Source organism: Pongo pygmaeus, chromosome 1 (genome assembly GCF_028885625.2).
Source record: "Pongo pygmaeus isolate AG05252 chromosome 1, NHGRI_mPonPyg2-v2.0_pri, whole genome shotgun sequence".
Lineage (NCBI taxonomy): Eukaryota > Metazoa > Chordata > Mammalia > Primates > Hominidae > Pongo > Pongo pygmaeus.
Genome location: NC_072373.2, coordinates 141,239,961 through 141,265,647, shown reverse-complemented (window position 1 = coordinate 141,265,647; position 25,687 = coordinate 141,239,961). Strand labels below are relative to the sequence as shown.

General features: G+C 36.8%; 1 protein-coding gene and 1 non-coding gene across 4 annotated transcripts in view; both read left to right on the top strand.

Moving 5' to 3' along the window:
- PKN2 (protein kinase N2) overlaps positions 1-25,687 on the top strand; it is a 153,556-nt gene that overhangs the window by 115,640 nt on the left and 12,229 nt on the right. For all 3 annotated transcript variants that reach the window (XM_054477452.2, XM_063653103.1, XM_063653123.1), the window contains 9 exons: positions 6,274-6,417; positions 6,738-6,813; positions 7,401-7,575; positions 7,795-7,921; positions 9,216-9,346; positions 9,432-9,507; positions 9,587-9,678; positions 16,487-16,663; positions 24,856-24,918. In XM_054477452.2, the coding sequence (XP_054333427.1) occupies positions 6,274-6,417; positions 6,738-6,813; positions 7,401-7,575; positions 7,795-7,921; positions 9,216-9,346; positions 9,432-9,507; positions 9,587-9,678; positions 16,487-16,663; positions 24,856-24,918 (1,061 nt within the window). The remainder of the gene's footprint in view (positions 1-6,273; positions 6,418-6,737; positions 6,814-7,400; positions 7,576-7,794; positions 7,922-9,215; positions 9,347-9,431; positions 9,508-9,586; positions 9,679-16,486; positions 16,664-24,855; positions 24,919-25,687) is intronic.
- On the top strand, positions 19,717-19,823 carry LOC129022999 (U6 spliceosomal RNA). The gene has a single exon (XR_008496624.1). It is a non-coding gene; the product is annotated as a U6 spliceosomal RNA (small nuclear RNA).

The window sequence follows — 25,687 nt, the reverse complement described above, 5'->3', positions numbered from 1 at the left end:
AAAATAAAAAACTATTAAATTGTATTTCAGAAGCTTAGGGAATAATACTTCTACCAACATGAGCTTGTATACAAAATTTTAAAATACATGAGGATATAGCCACCATGACCAAGCAGAAGCAGATAATGGGATTGTTAAATATATAATATAAAATATTTTAAAGTTTGTGTTTAAATATTTAATTGATTATAGTATTTAAAGAATAGAAGAGTTTGAAAACATGAGCAAAGGATGGGTGATGAGCCAAAAAGACTAAGCAGAATTCTAAAATAAATAAATAAAATGAAATTATAGATGTCTGAAATTTGCTTCAAATAATTATGGGGGAAATGTGGAGATGAAACATTATTGACTATTATTGATAAATTGTTGGTGCTGATGACAAAGAGAACCAAGTAGAACTAAAAAATAGGAAATATAACTTCTGAAATGGAAAACTAAGAGGATATGTTAAAGAAAAGAAGAGAGAGTTAGTGGCCTGAAAGTGCTAAAGAAGTTGCCCAGAATACAACACAAAAAGATTAAGAGATAAAAAACATGAAAGAAAGATTAAGAGACATGAAGGATAAACTAAGAATGACTTAACACATGGAGTGGAGTTCCAGAAGGAGGGATTAGAAGGAATGGGGCAGAGGCCACGTCTGAAGGAATAATAGCCAGTAACTTCCAGAATGATGACAACCATGAGTCCTCAGATTTGAGAACATAAGTTCCTACAAGGATACATAAAAAGATAGCTGCATTCAAAAAACCTTGGGGAAAAAATGTGAGCTGGATTTAAAGGATGCCTTTATAGAAGAGATGGATGTTTAACTTGCCCTTGATGAGGAGAATTTGGACTGGTGTGGGGGAAAGAATAGAAGGAAAATCTTATATAACAATATAGGTTTGAGTTGGAGAATAAGATATAAGATTAGAAATAGAAACTATATATGTAAAGACATGGAGGCAGAAAAGTATACAATAGGTTTGGAATAATTAGGAGTCTTTGGAACTTTGTATATGATGTGGATTGACATAGGAAGCAGTTGTGCATAGTTGATAGAGCATAGTAGTTTCTATCATAGTAGTTTTTGTCTTTCGTATAAAGGGAGCAGAGGCAGTAACCCACATCTATAGCAGGCCGACTTTTCCTGCCAAGATCATGGCCTTAATATTCTCCATTATCTCTGTCTCCTACTGTTCTCTCTGTATTTCTCATCCTCCCATATGATCCCAAAGTTTCCCTCTTTTTGTCACATTTGTTCCAGCTGGAGAATCACTCTCATTGGACTGCTGAACTGAAAACATATTATTGTTTCTTAAGGTGGTGGTTTTCTGTTTTTCCCCAGTGGATTCCAGTCTCCTTCCTTCCCTGTCCTACCCTCTTTATGGGCTGATGAATACAAAGTTTACTCGAATTACTTGGCTCTTATTTAGAATGAGAGACACTGTTAGGAGATCCAAGAGCCAGGAGGAAAGGAAAGTTGCAGTGTGTATTTCCCTTTCTCCTTCCTTGCCTTGCCTTGCTTTTCACAACAGCGTTCATCTGTGGCCACCAACTCCTGTTGGATAGTTCCTTTTTTAAGATTTAGTCTAAATCAGATTCTGGCAATGATTTAAGTTCCTCTTGCCGCTTCAGGCTAAGAGTGATAATGGATTTCTACTGTTGCTTGTCAGATTCTTTTCATTCCTTGTTGGTTTAACTTTAATCACATCTCCATAAGTAGCCAATTTAAAAAACTCTCTTTAGTTAAACTCTTTCAGTGTACTATCTGCATGCTGCTAGGACCCTAACTGATAAATTTCCAAAGCCTATGTTGTCCTCAGAAGCACATTGAAAACCAGTGAGTATCATCTCTCGTGTACACGTTTGCAGAAATCTCATCTTTCCTCAGCTCTTGAATTTTCCAGGTATTGAGTTTATTCTCTTTTTTAGTTGCAACAGAAAGCTTTTTTGACCTTTCTTTTCTTTTTGGCAGTGGAGCCTGGTTCTCATTTTCTTCTTTTGCCCTTTTCATTTCAGCAGTGGAGCCCAGCTCTCCATTACTTCTATCAAAGTTTCCAGACTTTCTCAGTTCAGTGTCCTCAGTGTCCTTGTAATGTTTCTGCAGTATGTCCCTAGACCTAAAGAAATACCCAACAGTTTCATTTATTAAGAAGTGCTTACTAGTTAGTATTTAAGTCTTAAAACAAGAGTTTTTGAAAAATACAAATACTGAGAGAAAACATAATATTTTTATTCCATTAGTACATAATTACAATTAACTAATGGGACATGTCTGCCTGTTGTACACTATATAACTTCCCACATCTTGGGATCATAAAGATAACTGCACTCTCATGTCTTCTTCCACAGTGATTCTTCATAGGAAGTTGCTTTTTGTTATTGTTGAAAACCCACCTTAGCAAAGATATGACATCACCAGAAGGAATATGGAATATTCTAATGTTGAAACTATGAACTACCTTGCGCTAGTAGTTCTCACAGTGTCCCATAGATGTCGCTGTGTTCCCTATGAAAAGTGAAAATACTCTTTGGCACCCCAGGGCTCCTCAGCGAACACTTTGAGAAGCTCAGCATTCTTTGTGCTAATTATTTTATGATAGATGTGTACTGTTCTTTTTTCAATTGCAATACATGTTTTAATTTGTTGCTTTCTACCACACATAAGGCTGATGCAGTGTCTCTTACCTTTTCTGTTTACTTTTAGATCTTAGACTTCAGATAAGACACACAGATTCTTTAAGTCTACCACGCAGTTTTCTCTTTGATTCTAGATTCAATTCATAATAAGACAAACCGAAGCACAAGTTGGGACAGTACCTATCTCAGCTCGTACTGCGCAGCTTTTTTTGGTGGTAGTTTTACTCCATCTAGAATATTGTTGCTCCTAGAGTTTGAAATTATCTAACAGCATGCCCTTGCCTTGTGTAACTGACCTGCTTCGTCTAGAAAATTGCCAGCATACCAGCAATCACACTTGCATTTTAAATTCTAAACATTGGGCCAGGCACGGTGGCTCACGACTGTAATCTCAGCACTTTGGGAGGCCAAGATGGGTGGATCACCTGAGGTCAGGAGTTCGAGACCAGCCTAGCCAACATGGCAAAACCCCATCTCTACTAAAAATACAAAAATTAGCCATGTGTGGTGGTGGGTGCCTGTAACCTCAGCTACTCGGGAGGCTGAGGCAGGAGAATCACTTGAACCCGGGAGGCAGAGGTTGTAGTGAGCTGAGATTGCGCCATTGCACTCCAGCGTGGGCAACAAGAGTGAAACCCCATCTCAAAAAACAAAAAATAATAAAAAAGAAATGGTAAACATTAGTGACATCTTCTTATGTAGAAGCTTCAGTCTATCTGTATGGTACCTTGTTTTTCAGATACCATGTGACTGGTTTACTTATTCAAACCATGCTGGATGTTAGGATTTAAAGTGGGATTGAACACAAGTGGTGGAGTACTGACATAAAATATCTCTAGATCACAGCCACCCTCCTACTTATGTTGTGAAGAAAGTAACACTCACTGGGAACAGTGCAAAGTAACAAAAAATGAAGAGATTTATATGTAAAATGTTAGAAACAGATAATTGGTGCCGTGAAGAAAAGTCAGCACGGAGACAAAGGATCTCTCAGCAAGGCAATCTTTACTTTCTGCAGAAAGGGTGCCCCTCGCAGAAGGAACAATCGTGAGAGCACACCTGAACAAAGGAAAAGCAGACATATATATCCTTTATGCATTTGTGTTGTCCTTACTGCTGTGTCCTGCATCCATTGGCTGGAGCTGGACTTCACAGTCTTAAACTGATTACTGATTTGCTAATAACCTAAAACTTTCCTAAATAGGTAAGTGCAAAGGAGAGCAAAGAGGAATAGGAAGTTGCTTATGAAAGGTTTAAGGAAGCAACAACATTTCCAAATAAGGAAGGGGCATAAGCTGTGAGCTAAGACTTGCCTGGGCCTGTCCAGACATGCTTGAGTAAGCCAACGCAACTAACTGGGCTGAAGTGTAAGAACTAATAGTTGATAGGAGGCTTTAGAGTAAGGAGCTATTATTCCTAGTGTCTTTTATTTTATTTTTAAATCAAGATGAGCTTTGAAGAGGAACTTTTCTACTTTCTACATAAAACTTTAATGTAGAATGTAGAAATTCTAGGAAAGCTACCTTAAGGTCTGTGAGGTGACATCCCAAATCTCAGATTTGTAACATACTTTATTTTAATTTTAATTTTAATTTTTTTTTGAGACAGGGTCTCGCTCTGTTGCCCAGGCTGGAGTGTAGTGGCATGATCTTGGCTCACTGCAACCTCTGTCTCCTGGGTTTAAGTGATTCTCATGCCTTAGCCTCCCAAGTAGCTGGGACCACAGGCACATGCACCACGCCCGGCTAACTTTTGTATTTTTAGTAGAAATGGGGTTTCACCATGTTGGCCATGCTAGTCTCGAACTCCTGACCTCAAGTGATTCACCCACCTCAGCGTCCCAAAGTGCTGGGATTACAGGCATGAGCCACCTTGCCCAGCCTATAATGTACTTTAGTTTGAAGCGTGGAATGAAGAGACAGAGGAAAGAGAAATTAGTCAATATGTTAGTTTTACCAGAGTGGCTGGAATAAATAGCAAATGGGGTGATTAGACCTTCTCTTATTCACAGTAAGACAAAATCTTACCATTTTAGCCAGTGTAAAAGTGTAATAAGAACTTTTAACAAGTACTAATTCTGTCTCTAGCATATGTGCATCTTGCATCTTCCTGATTCGTAACAAGTCTTCCTTGCAGCAGTGGAAGAAGGCAGGAGAAAGTAGACCTCTCTTCCTCCAATCTAAAAAAATGGAGTCTAAATTACCAATCCTGACATGATTCTTCCTCCGGTTTATTTCACAAAATAACTGCTTCCAGAATGCTTAACACTTCTAACTTGAATAGAATATTATAGCCTTAGTACCCCATATCTTCTATATGCCATTTGCTAATCTTAATTATATTCTCCTCATACTTCTTTCATGACAATTCTCTCCCATATTAATTGAGTCAGAGAGAAGAAATGAGGTGGAAGGCCCTGAGATCACGTTCTCACTGCCATAGATGTATTTTTCTAATTCTTTTCCTGTTTGACTGTGAAGCCCTCTGGCACACTGTGTTTTGATTCTTGTCATGTTGCATTTTTTATAGGTGTTTTTCGTGTTCATTAGCATCAACTAGATATATAATTTAAGGTCAATAGATTTTTTTTTTACTGTTTACACCAAGACCTTATATAATAAGATGCATAAGTTTATAAATTGAAATTTGTTATATAAAATAAGTAATTTATTGCTTTGTAGAGCCTTAAAAGGAGAAGTATTTATCTCTTTTTGTGGATGGTGTACAGAAGCCTGAAAAACAAAATAATAGAAAAGTCCAGTACTTTATGATTAAAATGTATATACATTAAAACATATAGGCAGAGGTCAGTATATGGATTGACCACAGCTTAGGAACTATGTTCTACAGGTGCATTTAAACACTGGTTATTAAAACCTTAAATATATTTTGCCACATAAGCATTATTTTCAATGTCTACTGTGTATTCTTTCATACAGCTTTGGTATAATTAACTTGTCCCTGGTTTTTGAACATTCAAATTCTTGCTAATTTGCTTTCTAAATTATGTTTTATTGTTATAATAAATGAATATCTTTCTGTATAAAGCTTGGTCTGAACTTCCCCTTTCTGCCTTACGTACGCAGAATGGGTCTTGCTACCCAGTGGTATTGTTTTGAAAATTAAATGACCTAATATTCTTAAAGTGCTTATTAGCACAATATGTGGCACATTGTGAGTACAGAATAAATGCTATTTGCAGAACTTTTTCTGGCTTAGCAATGAGACGAAGAAATAAAAAGGTTTCAAATGAGTTATTTGAAGCAAGCATTGGGGTAGTAACATAGCACATTATGGCAAATAGAGGAGGGAAATCCAAAAGATTGAAGCTGTAAGAGAAGGAGTTTTGGTGGTTATTCATCTGTATTGGTTGTTCCCAGTTGTGTATTCTTTAAGTATACTTTAGGAATACCTTTGCTGGAAAATGTCACAATGTAAGTTTTGTTTCTTTGAATTAAAATGTGTAAGTTTGATAAAGTACTGTACAGTTGAGAAACATTACAAACCTCTTTAAAACAGTGTGACCTTTGTGTGTGTAATTTTTGTTTATTGTATTTGTATTTCATATTTTTTGTGATATTTTATTCAAGTGTGTGTCCAATGATGTCTTTTCTGTTTTCTTTATTATTTTTTTTTAATTATCCTAGTCACGTGAACTGGAAATTTCAGTTTATTGGCGTGATTGGCGGTCTCTGTGTGCTGTAAAATTTCTGAGGTTAGAAGATTTTTTAGACAACCAACGGCATGGCATGTGTCTCTATTTGGAACCACAGGGTACTTTATTTGCAGAGGTAATAAATGTATTTTATTAAATGTACATAACTACAATTGAAATTACATATGTAGGCAGCATAATATAGAAGTAGAAAGAGTGTTAGGCTGAAAGACAGATGACTTGAGTTCTTGGCTGAGCTATGCCACTGAATAGGTATGTGACTTTGAGACAAATCAATTATTCTTCCTATGTCTGTTTTCTCATCTAGAAAATGAGGGGCTGGACTAAACTGTAACTAAGATTCTCTTAAGCTGTAAAATTTTATAAATTTAGTGGATTTCATGAACCATAAATCCAATGCTATTTGCATGTCAACTTGAATTTTCTTCACTGCAGGTTACCTTTTTTAATCCAGTGATTGAAAGAAGACCAAAACTTCAAAGACAAAAGAAAATTTTCTCAAAGCAACAAGGTAATTACTAACAGTCAAATACACAGCATTTTGACATTTTCTTAAATAATCTAATTAACATTTAAAAAGTAATAGCCATCTGTGTGTTTTGTTGTTGTTGTTGTTTATTCATTTATTTCTAACTTCTTATTAAGGAATATTTTAAATGTATCCATAAGTGGAGAGACTAGTGAAATGTACAATCACCCAGCTTCAACAATAATCAACTCATGGCCAATTTTATTTTATCCATATGCCATCCTCTCACTACTTTCAAATTTGAAGCAAACCCAGACATCATATTGATTTATTCATAATTATTATAATTTATATCTAAAAGATAAGATTTCTTTTTAAAACCTTACCCACATATTACTACTAGACTTAAAGAGAAAAAAACAATTTCTTACCTATTTATTTTTAAAACTACGTATGCTATTTTGCACTAGCCTTTACTAGCAAATAGTAAAAAACTAGTTTTTTTAAGTGACAAATTTTGTTTGTTCTTCATAGATTATAAACTAATGGATAAGAATTTTTTAATTATGGCTTTTGGTTATACATAAAGAAATTACTTGCTCTGTTTTTGTTATTTTCAATATCTACAGGCAAAACATTTCTCAGAGCTCCTCAAATGAATATTAATATTGCCACTTGGGGAAGGCTAGTAAGAAGAGCTATTCCTACAGTAAATCATTCTGGCACCTTCAGCCCTCAAGCTCCTGTGCCTACTACAGTGCCAGTGGTTGATGTACGCATCCCTGAACTAGCACCTCCAGCTAGGTATGTGTCTGAGATTTTAAGCATCTCTTATACAAAGTTATTGGGACATTCTTACGTACTGATTATAGCAGGTGTACTGAGTCTTGTTTTTTTCCCAAGTAGTATTTTGAAAGTAGTGTTCTGTTTACTTAAAAAGTAAATTGTTTGCTTTAATTTTAAAGCTGTTTAAAATACAGACTTTCTATTACTGTTTTGGTGAGTTACTTTATCTTCTATAAGTGATTCTACAGTAACCAAATTGGACTTCGATCTTGAGCCTGAACCTCCTCCAGCCCCACCACGAGCTTCCTCCCTTGGAGAAATAGATGAATCTTCTGAATTAAGAGTTTTGGATACACCAGGACAGGCAAGCCATTTTAAACCTTGCATAATTCCTCTTCACCGAATGAATTAGCAGTAAAAGCATCATAGTGAATAAGGCGTGTCTTTCCATTTAAAATTGCCACTGAACTGTGAATTTATGGTTTTTTGTTTGTTTTTTGTTTTTTTGGTTTTTGAGATGGAGTTTCACTCTTGTTGCCCAGGCTGGAGTGCAATGGCATGATCTCGGCTCACTGCAACCTCCGCCTCCCGGGTTCAAGCGATTCTCCTGCAAGCCATTCTCCTGTTTCAGCCTCCCGAGTAACTAGGGTTACAGGCACATGCCACCATGCCCGGCTAATTTTTGTATTTTCAGTAGAGATGGGATTTCATTATATTGGTCAGGCTGGTCTTAAACTCCTGACCTCGGGTGATCAACCCGCCTCAGCCTTCCAAAGTGCTGGGATTGCAGGCATGAGCCACTGCGCCCAGCCCGAATTTATGTTTCTTATGGTCTAGTCTCAACGAAATTAGACTGAGTTGGTAGGAGATAACCAACTTCTTAATGTTGGCATGAAATTCTCATCAGCCTCTGGATGCTCATGGTCCAGAGGAGAGAGAATAGGCTGCTTAAACTAGAGGTAACATAGGATTGTGGTTGATACTACATGACATACTGCCTGAAATACTATTCTTCTTCTCACTTGATTAACATACATAATAATGTGTTAGTTTTTCATTGTTTTGGTTTTGTTTTGTTTTGTTTTGAGACGGAGTTTTGCTCTTGTTGCCCAGGCTGGAGTGCAATGGCACGATCTTGGTCACTGCAACCTCCGCCTCCTGGGTTCAAGTGATTCCACTGCCTCAGCCTCCCTAGTAGCTGGGATTACAGGCATGCACCACCACGCCCACTAGTTTTGTATTTTTAGTAGAGATGGAGTTTCTCCATGTTGGTCAGGCTGGTCTCGAACTCCTGACCTCAGGTGAGCCGCCCGCCTTGGCCTCCCAGAGTGGGGATTACAGGCATGAGCCACCGTGCCCAGCCCAGTTTTTCATATTTTTTAGATAAGTTTAATATAAAAGTGATGGCTCCAGCTACTCAGGAGGCTGAGGTAGGAGGATTGCTTGAGGCCAGGAATTCAAGACCTCTCTAGGCAACATAGTGAGACCCGCCTCTAAAAAAAGAAAAAAAATTTTTTTTAAAGAATGAGTATCTGAATTTTACTTTTCACTCCAACATTTATATTGACTTTTGAAATGTTTTTCCTTAATTTTATCATTATCAAATAAGTTGTTTTCTGGGTCTTTCTATGGATTCACATGTATTTAATATTTTACAGGATTCAGAGACTGTTTTTGATATTGAGAATGACAGAAATAGTATACTTCCAAAATCTCAATCTGAATACAAGCCTGATACTCCTCAGTCAGGCCTAGAATATAGTGGTATTCAAGAACTTGAGGATAGAAGGTAAAGAATATATACCAAGTTTTGCTACTACATGTTTGGTACCATATTTTATTGTCTTATTATTAATTAAAATTTCTTTTTTCAGATCTCAGCAAAGGTTTCAGTTTAATCTACAAGATTTCAGGTGTTGTGCTGTCTTGGGAAGAGGACATTTTGGAAAGGTAATCTTTTTGGAATTTTTTGGAATATCTACAACATTAATAACTCAAGTGGAAAATAATTATTTTAATTTTATTTCAGGTGCTTTTAGCTGAATATAAACACACAAATGAGATGTTTGCTATAAAAGCCTTAAAGAAAGGAGATATCGTGGCTCGAGATGAAGTAGACAGGTTAGTTTTTAAAAATGAAATTGTTTATTTTTCTGAATTTGTAAGTTAAGAGAAATGATGTATATATTACAACAGCAAAACTTTACGATTTTACAGTAATATGTGAAGAAATTAAATATAATGTATCTGTATTTGACATAAGGTAGACGTTAGTTTTCCTTTTTTGCCCCTTCCTTTTTACCCTTCTTGTGACATTTAACTGGTTAATGGATACCAAAAAAAGATAGTGAAATGTTTAAACTAATTTTGTTAAGTTTTTTATATATGGAATTGTTAAAGTGTTTATATGGAATAGAAACTGTTATTCATCTGTGGTTTGGTGGGGCTATATTTCATTCTATCTTAATGGAAATGACAAAAAGTCATTTACAAATAATCTACAGTTAACGGAATGATTTAAAGTATTTTACAAAGCAGAATATGTTATCTTATTTTTTTCCTTTTATTTTTTTTAAAAACATGTTTTTTACAAACAACCCCATCAAAAAGTGGGCGAAGGACATGAACAGACACTTCTCAAAAGAAGACATTTATGCAGCCAAAAGACACATGAAAAAATGCTCACCATCACTGGCCATCAGAGAAATGCAAATCAAAACCACAATGAGATACCATCTCACACCAGTTAGAATGGCGATCATTAAAAAGTCAGGAAACAACAGGTGCTGGAGAGGATGTGGAGAAATAGGAACACTTTTACACTGTTGGTGGGACTGTAAACTAGTTCAACCCTTGTGGAAGTCAGTGTGGCGATTCCTCAGGGATCTAGAACTAGAAATTCCATTCGACCCAGCCATCCCATTACTGGGTATATACCCAAAGGACTATAAATCATGCTGCTATAAAGACACATGCAACGTATGTTTATTGCGGCATTATTCACAATAGCAAAGACTTGGAACCAACCCAAATGTCCAACAATGATAGACTGGATTAAGAAAATGTGGCACATCTACACCATGGAATACTATGCAGCCATAAGAAATGATGAGTTCATGTCCTTTGTAGGGACATGGATGAAATTGGAAATCATCATTCTCAGTAAACTATCGCAAGAACAAAAAACCAAACACCGCATATTCTCACTCATAGGTGGGAATTGAACAATGAGAACACATGGACACAGGAAGGGGAACATCACACTTCAGGGACTGTTGTGGGTTGGGGGGAGGGGGGAGGGATAACATTGGGAGATATACCTAATGCTAGATGACGAGTTGGTGGGTGCAGTGCACCAGCATGGCACATGTATACATATGTAACTTACTGCACATTGGGCACATGTACCATAAAACCTAAAGTATAATAATAATAATAATAATAATAATTACAATAAAAGAAAAAAAAAAAAAAATTAGGAAAAAAAATAAAATAAAATAAAATTATAGTAAACTTTTTGATTGATAATCTAATGAAATAATAAAGAGAAATAAAATGCAATGCATGGTCCCACCAAAAAAAAAAAAAAAAAAAAAAAAAAAAACATGTTTTTTGACCCTAACGTCTGGGTCTAATAAAGTAAGTTGTGGTATCTTATACAATTGTTTTTTTATTATTTATTTATTTTTTTTTTTTTTTTTGAGACAGAGTCTCACTGTCTTCCAGGCTGGAGTGCAGTGGTGCCATCTCGGCTCACTGCAACCTCCACCTCCTGGGTTCAAGCAATTCTCCTGCCTCAGTCTCCCGAGTAGGTGGGACTACAGACGCATGCCACCACGTCCAGCTTTTTTTTTGTATTTTTAGTAGAAATGGGGTTTCACCATGTTAGCCAGGATGGTCTCAATCTCCTGACCTCATGATCTGCCAGCCTTGGCCTCCCAAAGCGCTGGGATTACAGGTGTGAGCCACCGTGCCCGGCCCCACAATTATTAAAATGCAAGGATTTGGTGGGGGTTAAAATTGTAATTCACTTAGAGAATATACTTTAAGAAATGACTATCTTAATACAGAATAATTAAATATGGACATTATTATATAAAAATGGCATATTTATCACAGAAAGAGGTTTTCATTGGACATTTTTCTTACACCACTATAGGAAGCATATGTTAATATTAATGGTAGACAGCTCTGTACAATGAAGAGAGCCCTGGACTATGACTGAGAGGGCTGACTTTTCTCGTCCTCATTGCTACTCCTTAGTAAGGATTGACCCTAGGGCATTTCACTGAACATCTTTAAGCCCCAGTTAACTCATATATTTAAAAATATATTTGTTTTGGTAATAGTTGCCTTAATGAGTTGTCTTGCTATGTAGATAGGCCAAATTGCAACTTTTAATGTTTTTTTCGACCATATGGGTAGTTCTTAGAATAAGGACAGGCCTCAAAAGGTTGAGATTTATTTTTTTATGTTATATAAACTTTTCCTTTTGGATTTTCCTATTTATTTTTCACCTCTGTTTCTTTTTCACTGTTTCTCATATACCTGAATCACATCAAAATAAATGCTTTCTTGATATCCAGTACTAAAGAGCTTGCTGAATATTTATAAAATATTCTGAGCACCATATTACATGTTTAGAATTATTTTTATGTTATACAAGCAGATAATTAAAGCAAGTCTTTGATCCCACCAAAGCAAGTCTTTGATTCTGTTTATAATTGGAATAATAGAAAGGTCAAATGTTTTCCTTTCCTGAAGGAATATTTGCTTTTCTCCAGATTCTTAAATGGTAAATTCATTTATTTTCTAAAATAATAGGAAACTGTTTACTACTTCTATTAATCTTGATTTATGTGGCTTTCTGCTACTTTGTTACGTCTTTGTGCTGAATCTTTGTAGGAAAATGCTTCCTAATGAAATCTACAGAAAGTTTGGATCACAGGATGGTGCTGTAGCCAGAATCTAGGCCATTACCTCTAATGAAATTTAATCCAGTCTTGTGTAGAGACAGTGTCTCACTGTGTCACCCACACTGGAGTGCAGTGGCATGATCCTAGTTCACTGCAGCCTTGAATTCCTGGGCTCAAGCCATCCTCCTGCCTAAGCTTCCCATTGGGACCACAGGTGCATACAACTGATCCATCTACATTTCTTTCCCCCATAGTGTCAGGGTATTGGTATGTTGTCCAGGCTGGTCTCAAACTCCTGGCTTCAAGCGATCCTCCCTGGCCTCCCGAAGTGTTGGAATTATAGGTGTAAGCCACCACGCCCAGTCTTAACTTAAATTTCTACTTTTCAGTAACATGAAAATTTAAAAATCTCAAGTAGAACTGGTATAAAAACAGAGAAAAGAAAAATCTGAGAGTGAGAAATAAAACACACTCTTAGAGAAATTTGAGGAATGAAGGTAAGAAAAAGGAGTACTTTTAAATTTCTAGCGTATCTGAAAGAAGGCAAGAAAAAAAATTTAGTTTGTAAGTTTTTTTTTAAAGACTAGCTTTTTTTTTTTTTTGAGACGGAGTTTTGCTCTTGTTGACCAAGCTGGAGTGCAATGGCGTGATCTCGGCTCACTGCAACCTCTCCCTATCAGGTTCAAGCGATTCTTTTGCCTCAGCCTCCCGAGTAGCTGGGATTACAGGCATGCACCACCATGCCCTGCTAATTTTTTGTATTTTTAGTAGAAATGGGGTTTCACCATGTTAGCCAGGCTGGTCTCAAACTCCTGAGCTCAGGTGATCTGCCCGCCTCAGCCTGCCAAAGTGCTGGGGTTACAGGCGTGAGCCACCGCACCCGGCCAAGACTAGCATAATGTATTTCATTACTTGCAAGTATAAATAGTAAATAACTCAAGCTAAGCTTATTATAACTGAGCAGAATTTTAAATATTTACTTTCCACTTCCTAGCTCATCTTTTTAAGCCATAGAATTTGGTGTTATTGTTTATTTTTTAATAGATGTTCCTAGAATACTTTATCTATATATTTTTTGAGACAGAGTCTCACTCTGTTGTCCAGGCTGGAGTACAGTGGAGCGATCTCGGCTAACTACAACCTCCGCCTCCTGGGTTCAAGTGATTCTCCTTCCTTAGCCTCCCAAGTAGCCAGGATTACAGGTGTGCACCACCATGCTCAGTTCATTTTTGTATTTTTAGTACAGGCAGGGTTTCACCATGTTGACCAGGCTGGTCTCAAACTTCTGACCTCAGGTGATCCACCCGCCTCAGCCTCCCAAAGTGCTGGGATTACAGGCATGAGCCACTGTGCCTGGCCTACTTTAGGATTCTTAATGACAGTTCTCATAGTCTAAATTTTCTTTCTATAGCCTGTATTATATTATTTTACTTTGAAGTTACCTTTTTTTAATAAATCATAGAAAATTTCAAATCAACCTCTTTTTAAGTGAACACAAATTACGGATTCTAAAATAAAGTGTTAGATAATTTATGAACAAAGATCATATTCTGTGTACCTACCATTAGTAAAACACTCTAAGTCCCATCTGCCCTTCAATTGCTGAGTAAGGATATTATGTTTATGTTACTGCAATGCATCCTCACTCAGCTTCCTTTTCTTACCAATTTATATTTCAACACAACAGAATAGGGTTAGAAGTATATTTTTGTGTTTGTAGAAGAAAGCACAGCTAACCAGCTTATGTAGGATTCAATTCTAAGACCTTGGTTTTATTAATGATGTTTTCCCCTGACTAAAATAACTATTTATATAAGTTTTTCAGGTTTCTAACTTATCTAAAAATGTAATGAACTTTGAAGGAAGTACACGAAACATGTTAGGATAGAACTTAGTAACTTCAAGAAACAAGACATTAATACTTTATGTAATAAAGGTGGCTAGATAGAGTTGAGGTTAAAATAAGCAATACAAACAATAACAGTTCTTAGGAGGAAATCAGTGTACTGGTGTACTACTACACCATAGTACATATAGTGTACTACTCCCCAGGTGTGCAATTCTTCTAGTCTTCCCTATTTTATTAAACAGCAATACCAGTTGTTCAAGCCAGAACACAGTCATTCTTGGTGCTCTTTTCCCCTTACCTATAACACTCAAACTATTAGCAAGTCCGGTCAACTTCACCTCTAGAATATATCCCAAATGATACAAAGCATAAAGCCAATAGTAAATCTCTATTGTATTTACTCTTAAATTTTCATTCCACGTCTATAATCTGATGAAATATCAACTGACATTTGTTGTTGCACTTTCCCTTTGACCCGTTTATTTGATTCTTGTCGTCATCATCAGAAGTATTTGGAGCAAGATTTAGGTAGAGTCTTATAAAAGAGGTTGGATTTTTGCTGGGTTTTGGTAGACAGAAGTTATTTGGGAATAAGGAGAGAAGAGTGATGACAATTTAGAGGGAAATATTCTGGACAGGATGAATGAGGCTTAAAGTTTTATATAAAGTTGGATTGTTGCATCGACTTTTAGGGACAATACACAATTTAGATAATGTGGGACAAGTTGAAGATTCGTATGTAATAGCTTTTTCGTGTGCTACAAAATGCATAAAATTAAAATTATTGTGACAATTTGGATCTATAAAAGAGCCTTGCTCCTTTATCTCGCTGTCCTAAGACATCTGTGCAGATACATCATCATTATTGTAATTCAGTTAATTCCTGTGAATGGCATTGAAATCATTTCAAGGGGTAGTCCAGTCAATGGGTCTCAAATGTTTTATACCACTTATATGTTCCACCTAGTTCTAACCTAACACCTGTTCAGTTGAGAACAGTTGTTTCATTCATAAATTCACCCATAATGAATTAGTGAGTCACCCATAAATAAAAACTATAGACAGGGGCTGGCATGATGGTTCATACCTGTCATCTCAGTACTTTGGGAGGCCAAGGCAGGAGGACTGCTTGAGACCAGAAGTTCAAGACAAGCTTGGGAAGCATAGTGAGACCCTGTTCCTATCAAAAAAAATAAAAGCCAGGCATGGTGTAGTATGCTCCTGTAGTACCAGGTACTCAGGAAGCTGAGGCAGGAGGTTCACTTGAGCCTAGGAGTTCAAGGTTACAATGAGCCATGATCATGTCGCTGCACTCCAGCTCCTGAAAGAGCAAGATCCTGTCTCAAAAAAACACACAACTATAGACAATGAAGAGAACATATTTGTCATCTACTTAAGCCCAAAACATCTTAGTTTTGTCTTATTTCATCTGATTATTTTATCTACATTTAGCCAACATTCAGATTGGCTTAATAAAGCAGATGTTTTAGAATACATCTTACAGATCTTGTCTAAAGCAATTTTTAGTACATTATTTTCTAGTAAATTTAAATGATGACAAAAATAAAAGCTATTAACTTTTTAATCTTCTATGAGTTTATTTATAATAGTGCCTTAATTTGTAGTAACATTTAGAAAGTTTGTCAGGTATCCTCTTTATTTTCTAGTCTTTTAAATTAAAATTTTATGCAGCATATCTGTACCGCTCAACTTCATATCAATTTTATATGATAAAAAAATTGAATACTATAGCTTGTGAATTATAGATACTGTCCTTGAAATTACCTTCACCACAAACTTTTAAATTTTTCAGAGTATGCTTTAAATTGCTAAATTCTCTGACCAATTCCTGAAGAATTTTCATATTTCACCCTTAATTAAGCCTTTCAAAAAATTAACTGTAACCACTAACCATGTATGTGCTATAGACTATCAATGTGAATGCTATAATCTTTTAAAGTTTCTATTAATATATTTCAACTGAAGTTATTTATTTTAGGTAGGTCAGTTTTCATAGCACGTATAGCAAAACTAAGACACATGTTAGGATTTTTAAGTTATAGTTAAAATTTTGCTTATTTTTAAGTTTAGTAATTTATAAAGAATGTTATTTCCAACTAGAATTATTTTTAATCTGCTTATTTTTAAATATTTTCTTTTACAGCCTGATGTGTGAAAAAAGAATTTTTGAAACTGTGAATAGTGTAAGGCATCCCTTTTTGGTGAACCTTTTTGCATGTTTCCAAACCAAAGAGCATGTTTGCTTTGTAATGGAATATGCTGCCGGTGGGGACCTAATGATGCACATTCATACTGATGTCTTTTCTGAACCAAGAGCTGTGTGAGTATGCTTTAGACATTTGTCTGAGTTTTTCCATGACTGATTTCATTCTGGGAAGGAAAAGAGATTCTTTGAATTTTAGATTTTTTTTCCTAACAGAAAATAGATCTCTGCAAGAAATATTAGAACTCCTTACTTACTTTTTTGCCATATACTTTTTGTATGTATTCTGTTGTCTGTGTTGAAAATGTCATGGATTACCCTAAACTACAATTGATACTTTAGATAAGCAATTTAGATTCATTTTAGTAAAATTTCTTTTTTTGCTATTAGATTTTCTCACTAGAGAATACCATCCAGAATTACAGCTTTAAAGACAGATTACACTCAAAATGCACTGTCAAGTTTTTGAAAAGAAAGTACAGAAGAGTCTGTATCATATATTTATATAAAATATTTGTATTTGCCTTTCTAAAGCATAATTTTAAAAGAATATCAAGTATTTGTGTCCTTGTGCTTAAAATATCTCTGAACAAATGTAAAAGAAACTGCTATGTGTGTTGCCTCCAGACAAAGAGATAAAAAGCAGACTTTTCATTGTAAACTCTTTTTGTAGTTTTTGAATTCAAGGTTTGGCTTATTCAAATACATAAGAATAATAGTAAACACTTGAAATTATATATGCATGTATGTATATTTTCCCTGTTAGTATCTTAATTTTATAGCTGTTAAATGGTGGAGCTAGGATTTGAACCTAGAAAAGTGATATTAATACCTACACCCTGCATGCTGATGTTTACCAAATTTGTGTTTCCAGCCCCGTCCTCTTACCTAAACTTCCAACTTTAATAATATTCAGTGGTCAGCTAGTTTTCCATTTGTGTGGCTAAGTATCTTATTTAACAACTTAAACTGAACTGATTTTTTCCATTTTTCTACCTACCTCATCTACTACTCCCCAGGCCTGCTACTCTTAGTCTTCCCTATTTTGTTAAACAGCAATACCAGGTTCAAGCCAGAACACAAAAAGTCATTCTTGATGCTCTTTTTCCCTTAACTTCAACACTCAAACTATTAGCAAGTCCAGTCAACTCCACCTGTAGAATATATCCCAAATCATAGGAAGCATAAACCCAGTAGTAAATCTCTATTTTATTTACTCTTTAGTTTTCATTCCATGTCTATAATCTGATGAAATAGCAACTGACATTTGTGTTGTACTTTCACTTTGATTCCTCCATTTGATTCTTGTCATAACCATTAGAGGGATTTAGAGCGGAGAGTTGTAATACTGTCATAACTTTCAAGTTTCAGATGAGGGAAATAGGGATTAATTCTAATGGGTACTGAAGCATTTTAAAAGGAGGCAAAAGCCAGAAAGTAGTAGAAGGCTACGAATAATTCATTCCCTCAATATTTAAGGCAGAGCATTATGATTATGCCTAGCCTTATGCTGCCATGGGAATTTGTTTGGTTTTTTTAATGCTTGTTTTTGTTTTTAAAATAATATATAAATGTAGTTTGCCTTAAGAAACTGTTATTTTTGCTGAAAATATAAATTATATACAAATAAAACCATAAAGTCCAGTGAAAATACAAGAATACAATGCTGCGTTACAGAACTCCAAATCTGAAGTACCTCCCTTTATCATTCAGTTCTCAGATCAAAGGTCATTTCTTTAAAGGTAATTTTCTGAGTTCCCTAGCTAAAATATCACATCACTAACCAATTCAATTCACTCTATTTTCTGTATTATCTTTTTCATATCATTTTATTTCTACATGAAATCATCTGATTTATTTTTAAAATTTTTATTGTCTATCTTATTTCACTTAAAAGAGAGGAGCAAGAACCGTATCTGTCCTGTTTATTAGTGAAACACCTAAAAGAATACCTGGAACACATTAGGCAATCAGTGAATTTTTATTGATTGAAACCACAGAATCAAAATAACTTGATTTCTAGCTTTGTTGTTTTTCATAGTCTAACTTTAGACAAATTATGTTTTCTGAGCTTCATTATCTGCTTCTGTAAAATATTTATCTTAAGGCTTGATTGAAGATTAAATAAGCTAATAAATGAAAATACTGACACAATACCTGACAAACAGGAGCATTCAATAAAATATGTATTTTAGATAGTATACCCAATTAATCAAGGCAGTCTGTTTACAAAGAAAGAAATCAGCGGGGAGCGGTGGCTCACGCCTATAATCCCAGCACTTTGGGAGGCAGAGGCAGGCAGATCACTTAAGCTCAGGAGTTCTAGACCAGCCTGGCCAACAAGGTGAAACCCTGTCTGTACTAAAAATACAAAAATTAGCTGGGCATGGTGGCAGGCGCCTGTAATCCCAGCTATTTGGGAAGCTGAGGCAGAAGAACCACTTGAACCCCAGAGGCAGAGGTTGCAGTAAGCCAAGATCACATCACTGCACTCCACCCTGGGCGACAGAGTGAGACCCCCACTAATTAAAGAAAGAAAAAAGAGAGAGAAATCAAGGTATTTTTATAATTGTTACAGTATTGTTTTGCCACAAAAATAAGTTTGCTAAGAAAATTATGTTTAACTATCTGAAGCAATTTTTTTTTTTTTTTTTTGAGACAGAGTCTTGCTCTGTCGCCCAGGCTGGAGTGCAGTGGCACCGTCTTGGCTCACGACAACCTCTGCCACCCAGGTTCAAGAGATTATCCTGCCTCAGCCTCCCAAATAGCTGGGACTACAGGCGCGTGCCACCATGCCTGGCTAATTGTTGTATTTTTAGTAGAGACGGGGTTTCACTATATTGGCCAGGCTGGTCTCAAACTCCTGACCTCAGGTGATCTGCCTGCCTCAGCCTCCCAGAGTGCTGGGATTACAGGCGTGAGCCACCACGCCTGGCCATCTGAAGCAATTTTAAGCTCACGTTTATTTTAATAAACTTCAGTAGATCCTTAAAACTTCTGGTAAGTTATATAATTTTTAATGTATAATCAAGTAAGTATTTCTAAGTAGTTGCATTTTATTTTTGTTTTTTATTTCTGTGTTGGGGAGTCTTAAGCCCTGATGAAACTGCCTGGTGGACCCTGACCACCACCCCTGCAGCACAAGCCCCCCGTTTAAAAATTATAGACCCGTGCTCACTTCAGCAGCACATACACTAAAATTGGAACCTTATAGAGAAGATTAGCATGGCCCCTGTGCGAGGATGACACGTAAATTCTTGAAGCATTCCATATTTTTCTGAAATTGAGGCAGTAATTAATAGCCTACATACCAAAAAAATCCCAGGACCAGATGGATTCACAGCCAAATTCTACCACAGGTACAAAGAGGAGCTGGTACCATTCCTTCTGAAACTATTCCAAACAATAGAAAAAGAGGGGCTCCTCTCTAACTCATTTTATGAGGGCAGCATCATCCTGATACCAAAACCTGGCAGAGACACAACAAAAAAAGAAAATTTCAGGCCAATATCCCTGATGAACATCAATGCGAAAATCTTCAGTAAAACACTGGCAAACCAAATCCAGCAGCACATCAAAAAGCTTATCCACCACGATCAAGTCAGCTTCATCCCTGGGATGCAAGGCTGGTTCAACACATGCAAATCAATAAACGCAATCCATCACATAAACAGAACCAATGACAAAAACTACATGATTATCTCAATAGATGCAAAAAAGGCCTTCAATAGGCGGAGGTGGCAGTGAGCGGAGATGGCAGTGAGCGGAGATCACACCACTGCACTCCAGCCTGGCGACAGAGCAAGACTCTGTCTCAAAAAAAAAAAAGGCCGGGTGCGGTGGCTCATGCCTGTAATCCTAGCACTTTAGGAGGCTGAGGTGGTTGGATCACCAGGTCAGGATATTGAGACCAGCCTGGCCAACATGGTGAAACCCCATCTCTACTAAAAACACAAAAAAATTAGCTGGGTGTGACAGTGCAGGCCTGTAGTCTCGGCTGCTCGGGAGGTAGGAGGCAGGAAAATCGCTTGAACCCTGGAGGCAGAGGTTGCAGTAAGCTGAGATTGTGCCACAGCACTCCAGTCTGGGCAACAAAGCAAGACTCCGTCTCAAAAAAAAAAAAAAAGAAAAGGCCTTCGGTAAAATTCAACACCCCTTCATGCTAAAAACTCAATACTAGGTGTTGATGGCACGTATCTCAAAATAATAAGAGCTATTTATCACAAACCCACAGCCAATATTCAACATAGTATTGGAAGTTCTGGCCAGGGCAGTCAGGCAAGAGAAAGAAAGGAAGTTTGTTAAAATAGGAAGAAAGGAAGTCAAATTATCTCTGTTTGGAGATGACATGATTATATATTTAGAAAACCCCATCGTCTCAGCACAAAATTTCCTTAGCTGATAAGCAACTTCAGCCAAGTCTCAGGATACAAATCAATGTGCAAAAATGACAAGCATAATACACTGATAATAGAGAGCCGAATCATGAATTAACTCCCATTCACAGTTGCTTACAAAGAGAATAAAATACCTAGGAATACAGCTTACAAGGGATGTGAAGGACCTCTTCAAGGAGAACTACAAATCGCTGCCCAAGGAAATAAGAGAGGACACAAACAAATGGAAAAACATTCCATGCTCATGGATAGGAAGAATCGATATCGTGAAAATGGCCATACTGCCCAAAGTAATTTATAGATTCAATGCTAGCCCCATTAAGCTACCATTGACTTTCCTCACAGAATTAGAAAAAACTACTTTAGGCTGGGTGTGGTGGCTCACGCCTGTAATCCCAGCACTTTGGGAGGTTGAGGCGGGTGGATCATTTGAGGTCAGGAGTTTGAGACTAGCCTGGCCAACATGGTGAAACCCCATCTCTACTAAAAATACAAAAATTAGATAGGCATGGTGGTACACGCCTGTAATCCCGGCTACTTGGTAGACTGAGTCAGGAGAATTGCTTGAACCTGGGAGGTGGAGGTTGCAGTGAGCAAAGATTGCACCACTGTACTCCAGCCTGGGCAACAGAGTGAGACTCCGTCTCAAAAAAAAAAAAAAAAAAAGAAAAAGAAAAGAAACTACCTTGAATTTCACATGGAACCAAAAGAGCCCATGTAGCCAAGACAATGCTAAGCAAAAAGCAAATTTGGAGGCATCACGCTACCTGACTTCAAACTATACTACAAGACTGCAGCAACCAAAACACCATGGTACTGATACCAAAACATGTATATAGACCAATGGAACAGAACAGAGGCCTCAGAAATAACGCCACACATCTACAACCATCTCATCTTTTGAGAAACCTGACAAAAACAAGTAATGGGGAAAGGATTCCCTATTTAATAAATGGTGTTGGGAAAACTGGCTAGCCATATGCAGGGAACTGAAACTGAACCCCTTCCTTACACCTTATATAAAAGTCAACTCAAGATGGATTAAAGACTTGAACATAAGACTCAAAACCATAAAAACCCTAGAAGAAAACCTAGGCAGTACCATTCAGGACATAGGCATGGGCAAAGACTTCATGACTAAAACACCAAAAGCAATGGCAACCAAAGCCAAAATTAACAAATGGGATCTGATTAAAGAGCTTCTGCACAGCAAAAGAAACTGTCATCGGAGTGAACAGGCAGCCTATAGAAGGGGAGAAGATTTTTGCAATCTGTCCATCTGACAAAGGGCTAATATCCAGAATCTACAAGGAACTTAAACAAATTTACAAGAAAAAAAAAACAGCCCCATCAAAAAGTGGGTGAAGGATATGAACAGACACTTCTCAAGACATTTATCCAAAAAACATATTAAAAAAAGCTCATCATCACTGGTCATTAGAGAAATGCAAATGCAAATCAAAACTACAATGAGATACCATCTCACACCAGTTAGAATGGCAATCATTAAAAAGTCAGGAAACAACAGATGCTGGAGAGGATGTGGAGAAATAGGAACGCTTTTACACTGATTGTGGGAGTGTAAATTAGTTCAGCCATTGTGGAAGACAGTGTGGTGATTCCTCAAGGATCTAGAACTAGAAATATTATTTGACCCAGCCATCCCATTACTGGATATATACCCAAAGGATTATAAATTCTGTAAAGACACATGCACACGTATGTTTATTGGAGCACTGTTCACAATAGCAAAGACTTGGAACCAACCCAAAGGCCCATCAATGATAGACTGCATAAAGAAAATGTGGCACATACACACCATGAAATACTATGCAGCCATAAAAATGATGAGTTCATGTCCTTTGCAGGACATGGATGAAGCTGGAAACCATCATTCTCAGCAAACAAACACAGGAACAGAAAACCAAACACTGAATGTTCTCACTCATAAGTGGGAGTTGAACAATGAGAACACCCGGACACAGGGAGGGGAACATTGCACACCGGGGGTCAGGGGCTAGGGGAGGGATAGCATTAGGAGAAATACCTAATGTAGATGACGGGTTGATGGGTGCAGCAAATCACCATGGCATGTGAATACCTATGTAACAAACCTGCACATTCTGCACATGTATCCCAGAACTTAAAAGTATAATTTAAAAGTAAATAAACAAAATAAATCTTTTCAGAAACCAAAAAATATATATATAAATAAATAGAAAAAAATAAAAATGCCAGGCACAGTGGCTCACGCCTGTAATCCCAGCACTTTGGGAGGCCAAGGCGGGCAGATCACCTGAGGTCGGAAGTTTGAGACCAGCCTGACCACATGGAGAAACCCCGTCTCCACTAAGAATACAAAATTAGCCGGGCATGGTGGTGCATGCCTATAATCCCAGCTACTCAGGAGGCTGAGGCAAGAAAATCACTTGAACTCGGGAGGCGGAGGTTGCGGTGAGCTGAGATCGCGCCATTGCACTCCAGCCTGGGCAACAAGAGCAAAACTCCATCTCAAAAAAAAAATAAATAAATAAATAAAAAGTATTCACCCATTTTTAATAAAAATAGGTAAATATAAAACATAGCTATATTATCTGCATGTGAATGTAAATATATTCTGAAAGTTTGGAATAACGTTAAAGTGACAAGAATTGTTATCTGTATGAACGGCAGTGGAATGAGGTGAGATGGAGATAGATGGATTAAATAGTGTACTTTGGAGAAGCATATTTAACGTTTTATAGAGAAAATATTCATGTTATTACTTTTATAATTAAAAACTAATTATCCTAAGTGTCTGTTTATAGGCTATTCTACACTGAAGACATTTGCATTTTTAAATCTATTCATTTATTTCCTCCTTGTTCAATAAGCCTATCATGTATATTAGGCATTATGCTAATGCATTTAGGATAAAAACTGAAAAAGTCAAACATGGTCCTGTGCCTCAAGAATTATTCTCTCTTGGCCCAGGTTTTTTGAGATCCAAACCCGTATACCCAGCTTTTACATATCATCACCTGCCCCACAGACAAAGTCAACCTGTCAAATGCCAAAATTAGTTTTGTCACACAACCTTGGCTACCTCTGTGTTTCTTGTATCTGTTCATTCTAAGATGGAAACCTTGAAACTTACCTTTAGCTCTTCCCAATTCCTTATCCTGTAATGGGATACCACCTTCTGTCATGCTGATTTTTAAGTTCTTGTGAATCTGTCTCTGTTGCCACTACAGTGGATGTTCTCATGATCTTTTCATCTATACTATGATAAAAGCCTTATCTGTTCTTTTTTCCTCTGGATCTCTACCTACTTCTCCATCCTTCGCATTGCTACCAGAAAACTTTAACATAAATGCCATCATTCTCCTCTGATTAAAATGGTTTGATTCTTTGTCACTAAGAGAAAAAATTTCAGTATCCATAATATGACATTCAAGGTCCTTCGCCCAGGATCTTTTCAGCCTAATCTCCTACTTCTTCCCCAGATACACCCATCCTTTACTTCAGCCACACCAAACTTGTTATCAAACATGTTATGCCTTTTGCACCTCTATTTCTTTTTTCTCTCAGGTAAGTACTTTATTATTCCCCTACAAAACTTCTGCCTGTCACACTGTCCTTTGTCCTTATGGTATATTGTAATTCCTCCTGCAGAACCAGATTAAATGTTCTCCCTGAGGTTCTCAGTGACTCCACTAGGCAAAGTTAATGGCTTCCATTGTCAAGACTGTACTTTTCTCATTTTAAAATTTTACCCCTAATATCTAGCACAATGTGTGATACATAGTAGGGACTAAATAAATATTTGTGAAATAAATTAATGATAGGTCTGCTTTGAAGTATAAACATATAAGCTGGGATTCAAGAGCAATAAAATTTATTAAACTCCTGTTGATTTAATTCTTCAAACAGATTTTATGCTGCTTGTGTAGTTCTTGGGTTGCAGTATTTACATGAACACAAAATTGTTTATAGGTAAGTTAATTTTTAATTTTTTCTAATGGCTTGCTTTGGTATGATTTAGAATTAAAGATAGTATTTTGTTTTTCTTAAACATTTTATGTTTAACCAGCTTCTTAGTTTTCTCCTTCACCTGTAAGTCAGACCCCAATTTTGAAGACATGTGGTTAGCACTATGATTATATGATGAACTTTTTGTTTCCTAATCCATAGCACATTTTCTAATTAAAATAGTCAAATTATGAGTTGGTCTATGATAGTGCATTTCTCAACAATATTCATCCTAGTGAATATTTTGCATTCAAACGACTCATTGCAAAAAACCTCTATAGACCAATACTACTAAAAACATGTCCATGATGAGACAAGTAGCTTGTGTTAGAGTGTAAAACATCACACTGCTTCCCTCATTAAGAAGCCTTACTGTCAACTGAACTAAATAGTGTATTGGTGATGTAGCTGATCTCTGTAATTCGTGGCCCAGCAGCTAGTCTGTGAACCACACTTTGACTAGCACTCACTGCCCAGGACCAAGCAGATTATGAGAAGGCTAGTCAGAATTAGAAGACTATAAACATTGGATTATTTAAGCTTTTTTGTTTTGAGACGGAGTTTTGCTCTTGTCGCCCAAGCTGGAGTGCAATGCACGATCTCGGCTCATGGCAACCTCTGCCTCCTGGGTTCAAGCGATTCTCCTGCCTCAGCCTCCTGAGTACCTGGAATTACAGGTGCCTGCCACCATGCCCAGCTAATTTTTGTATTTTTAGTATAGATGGAGTTTCAC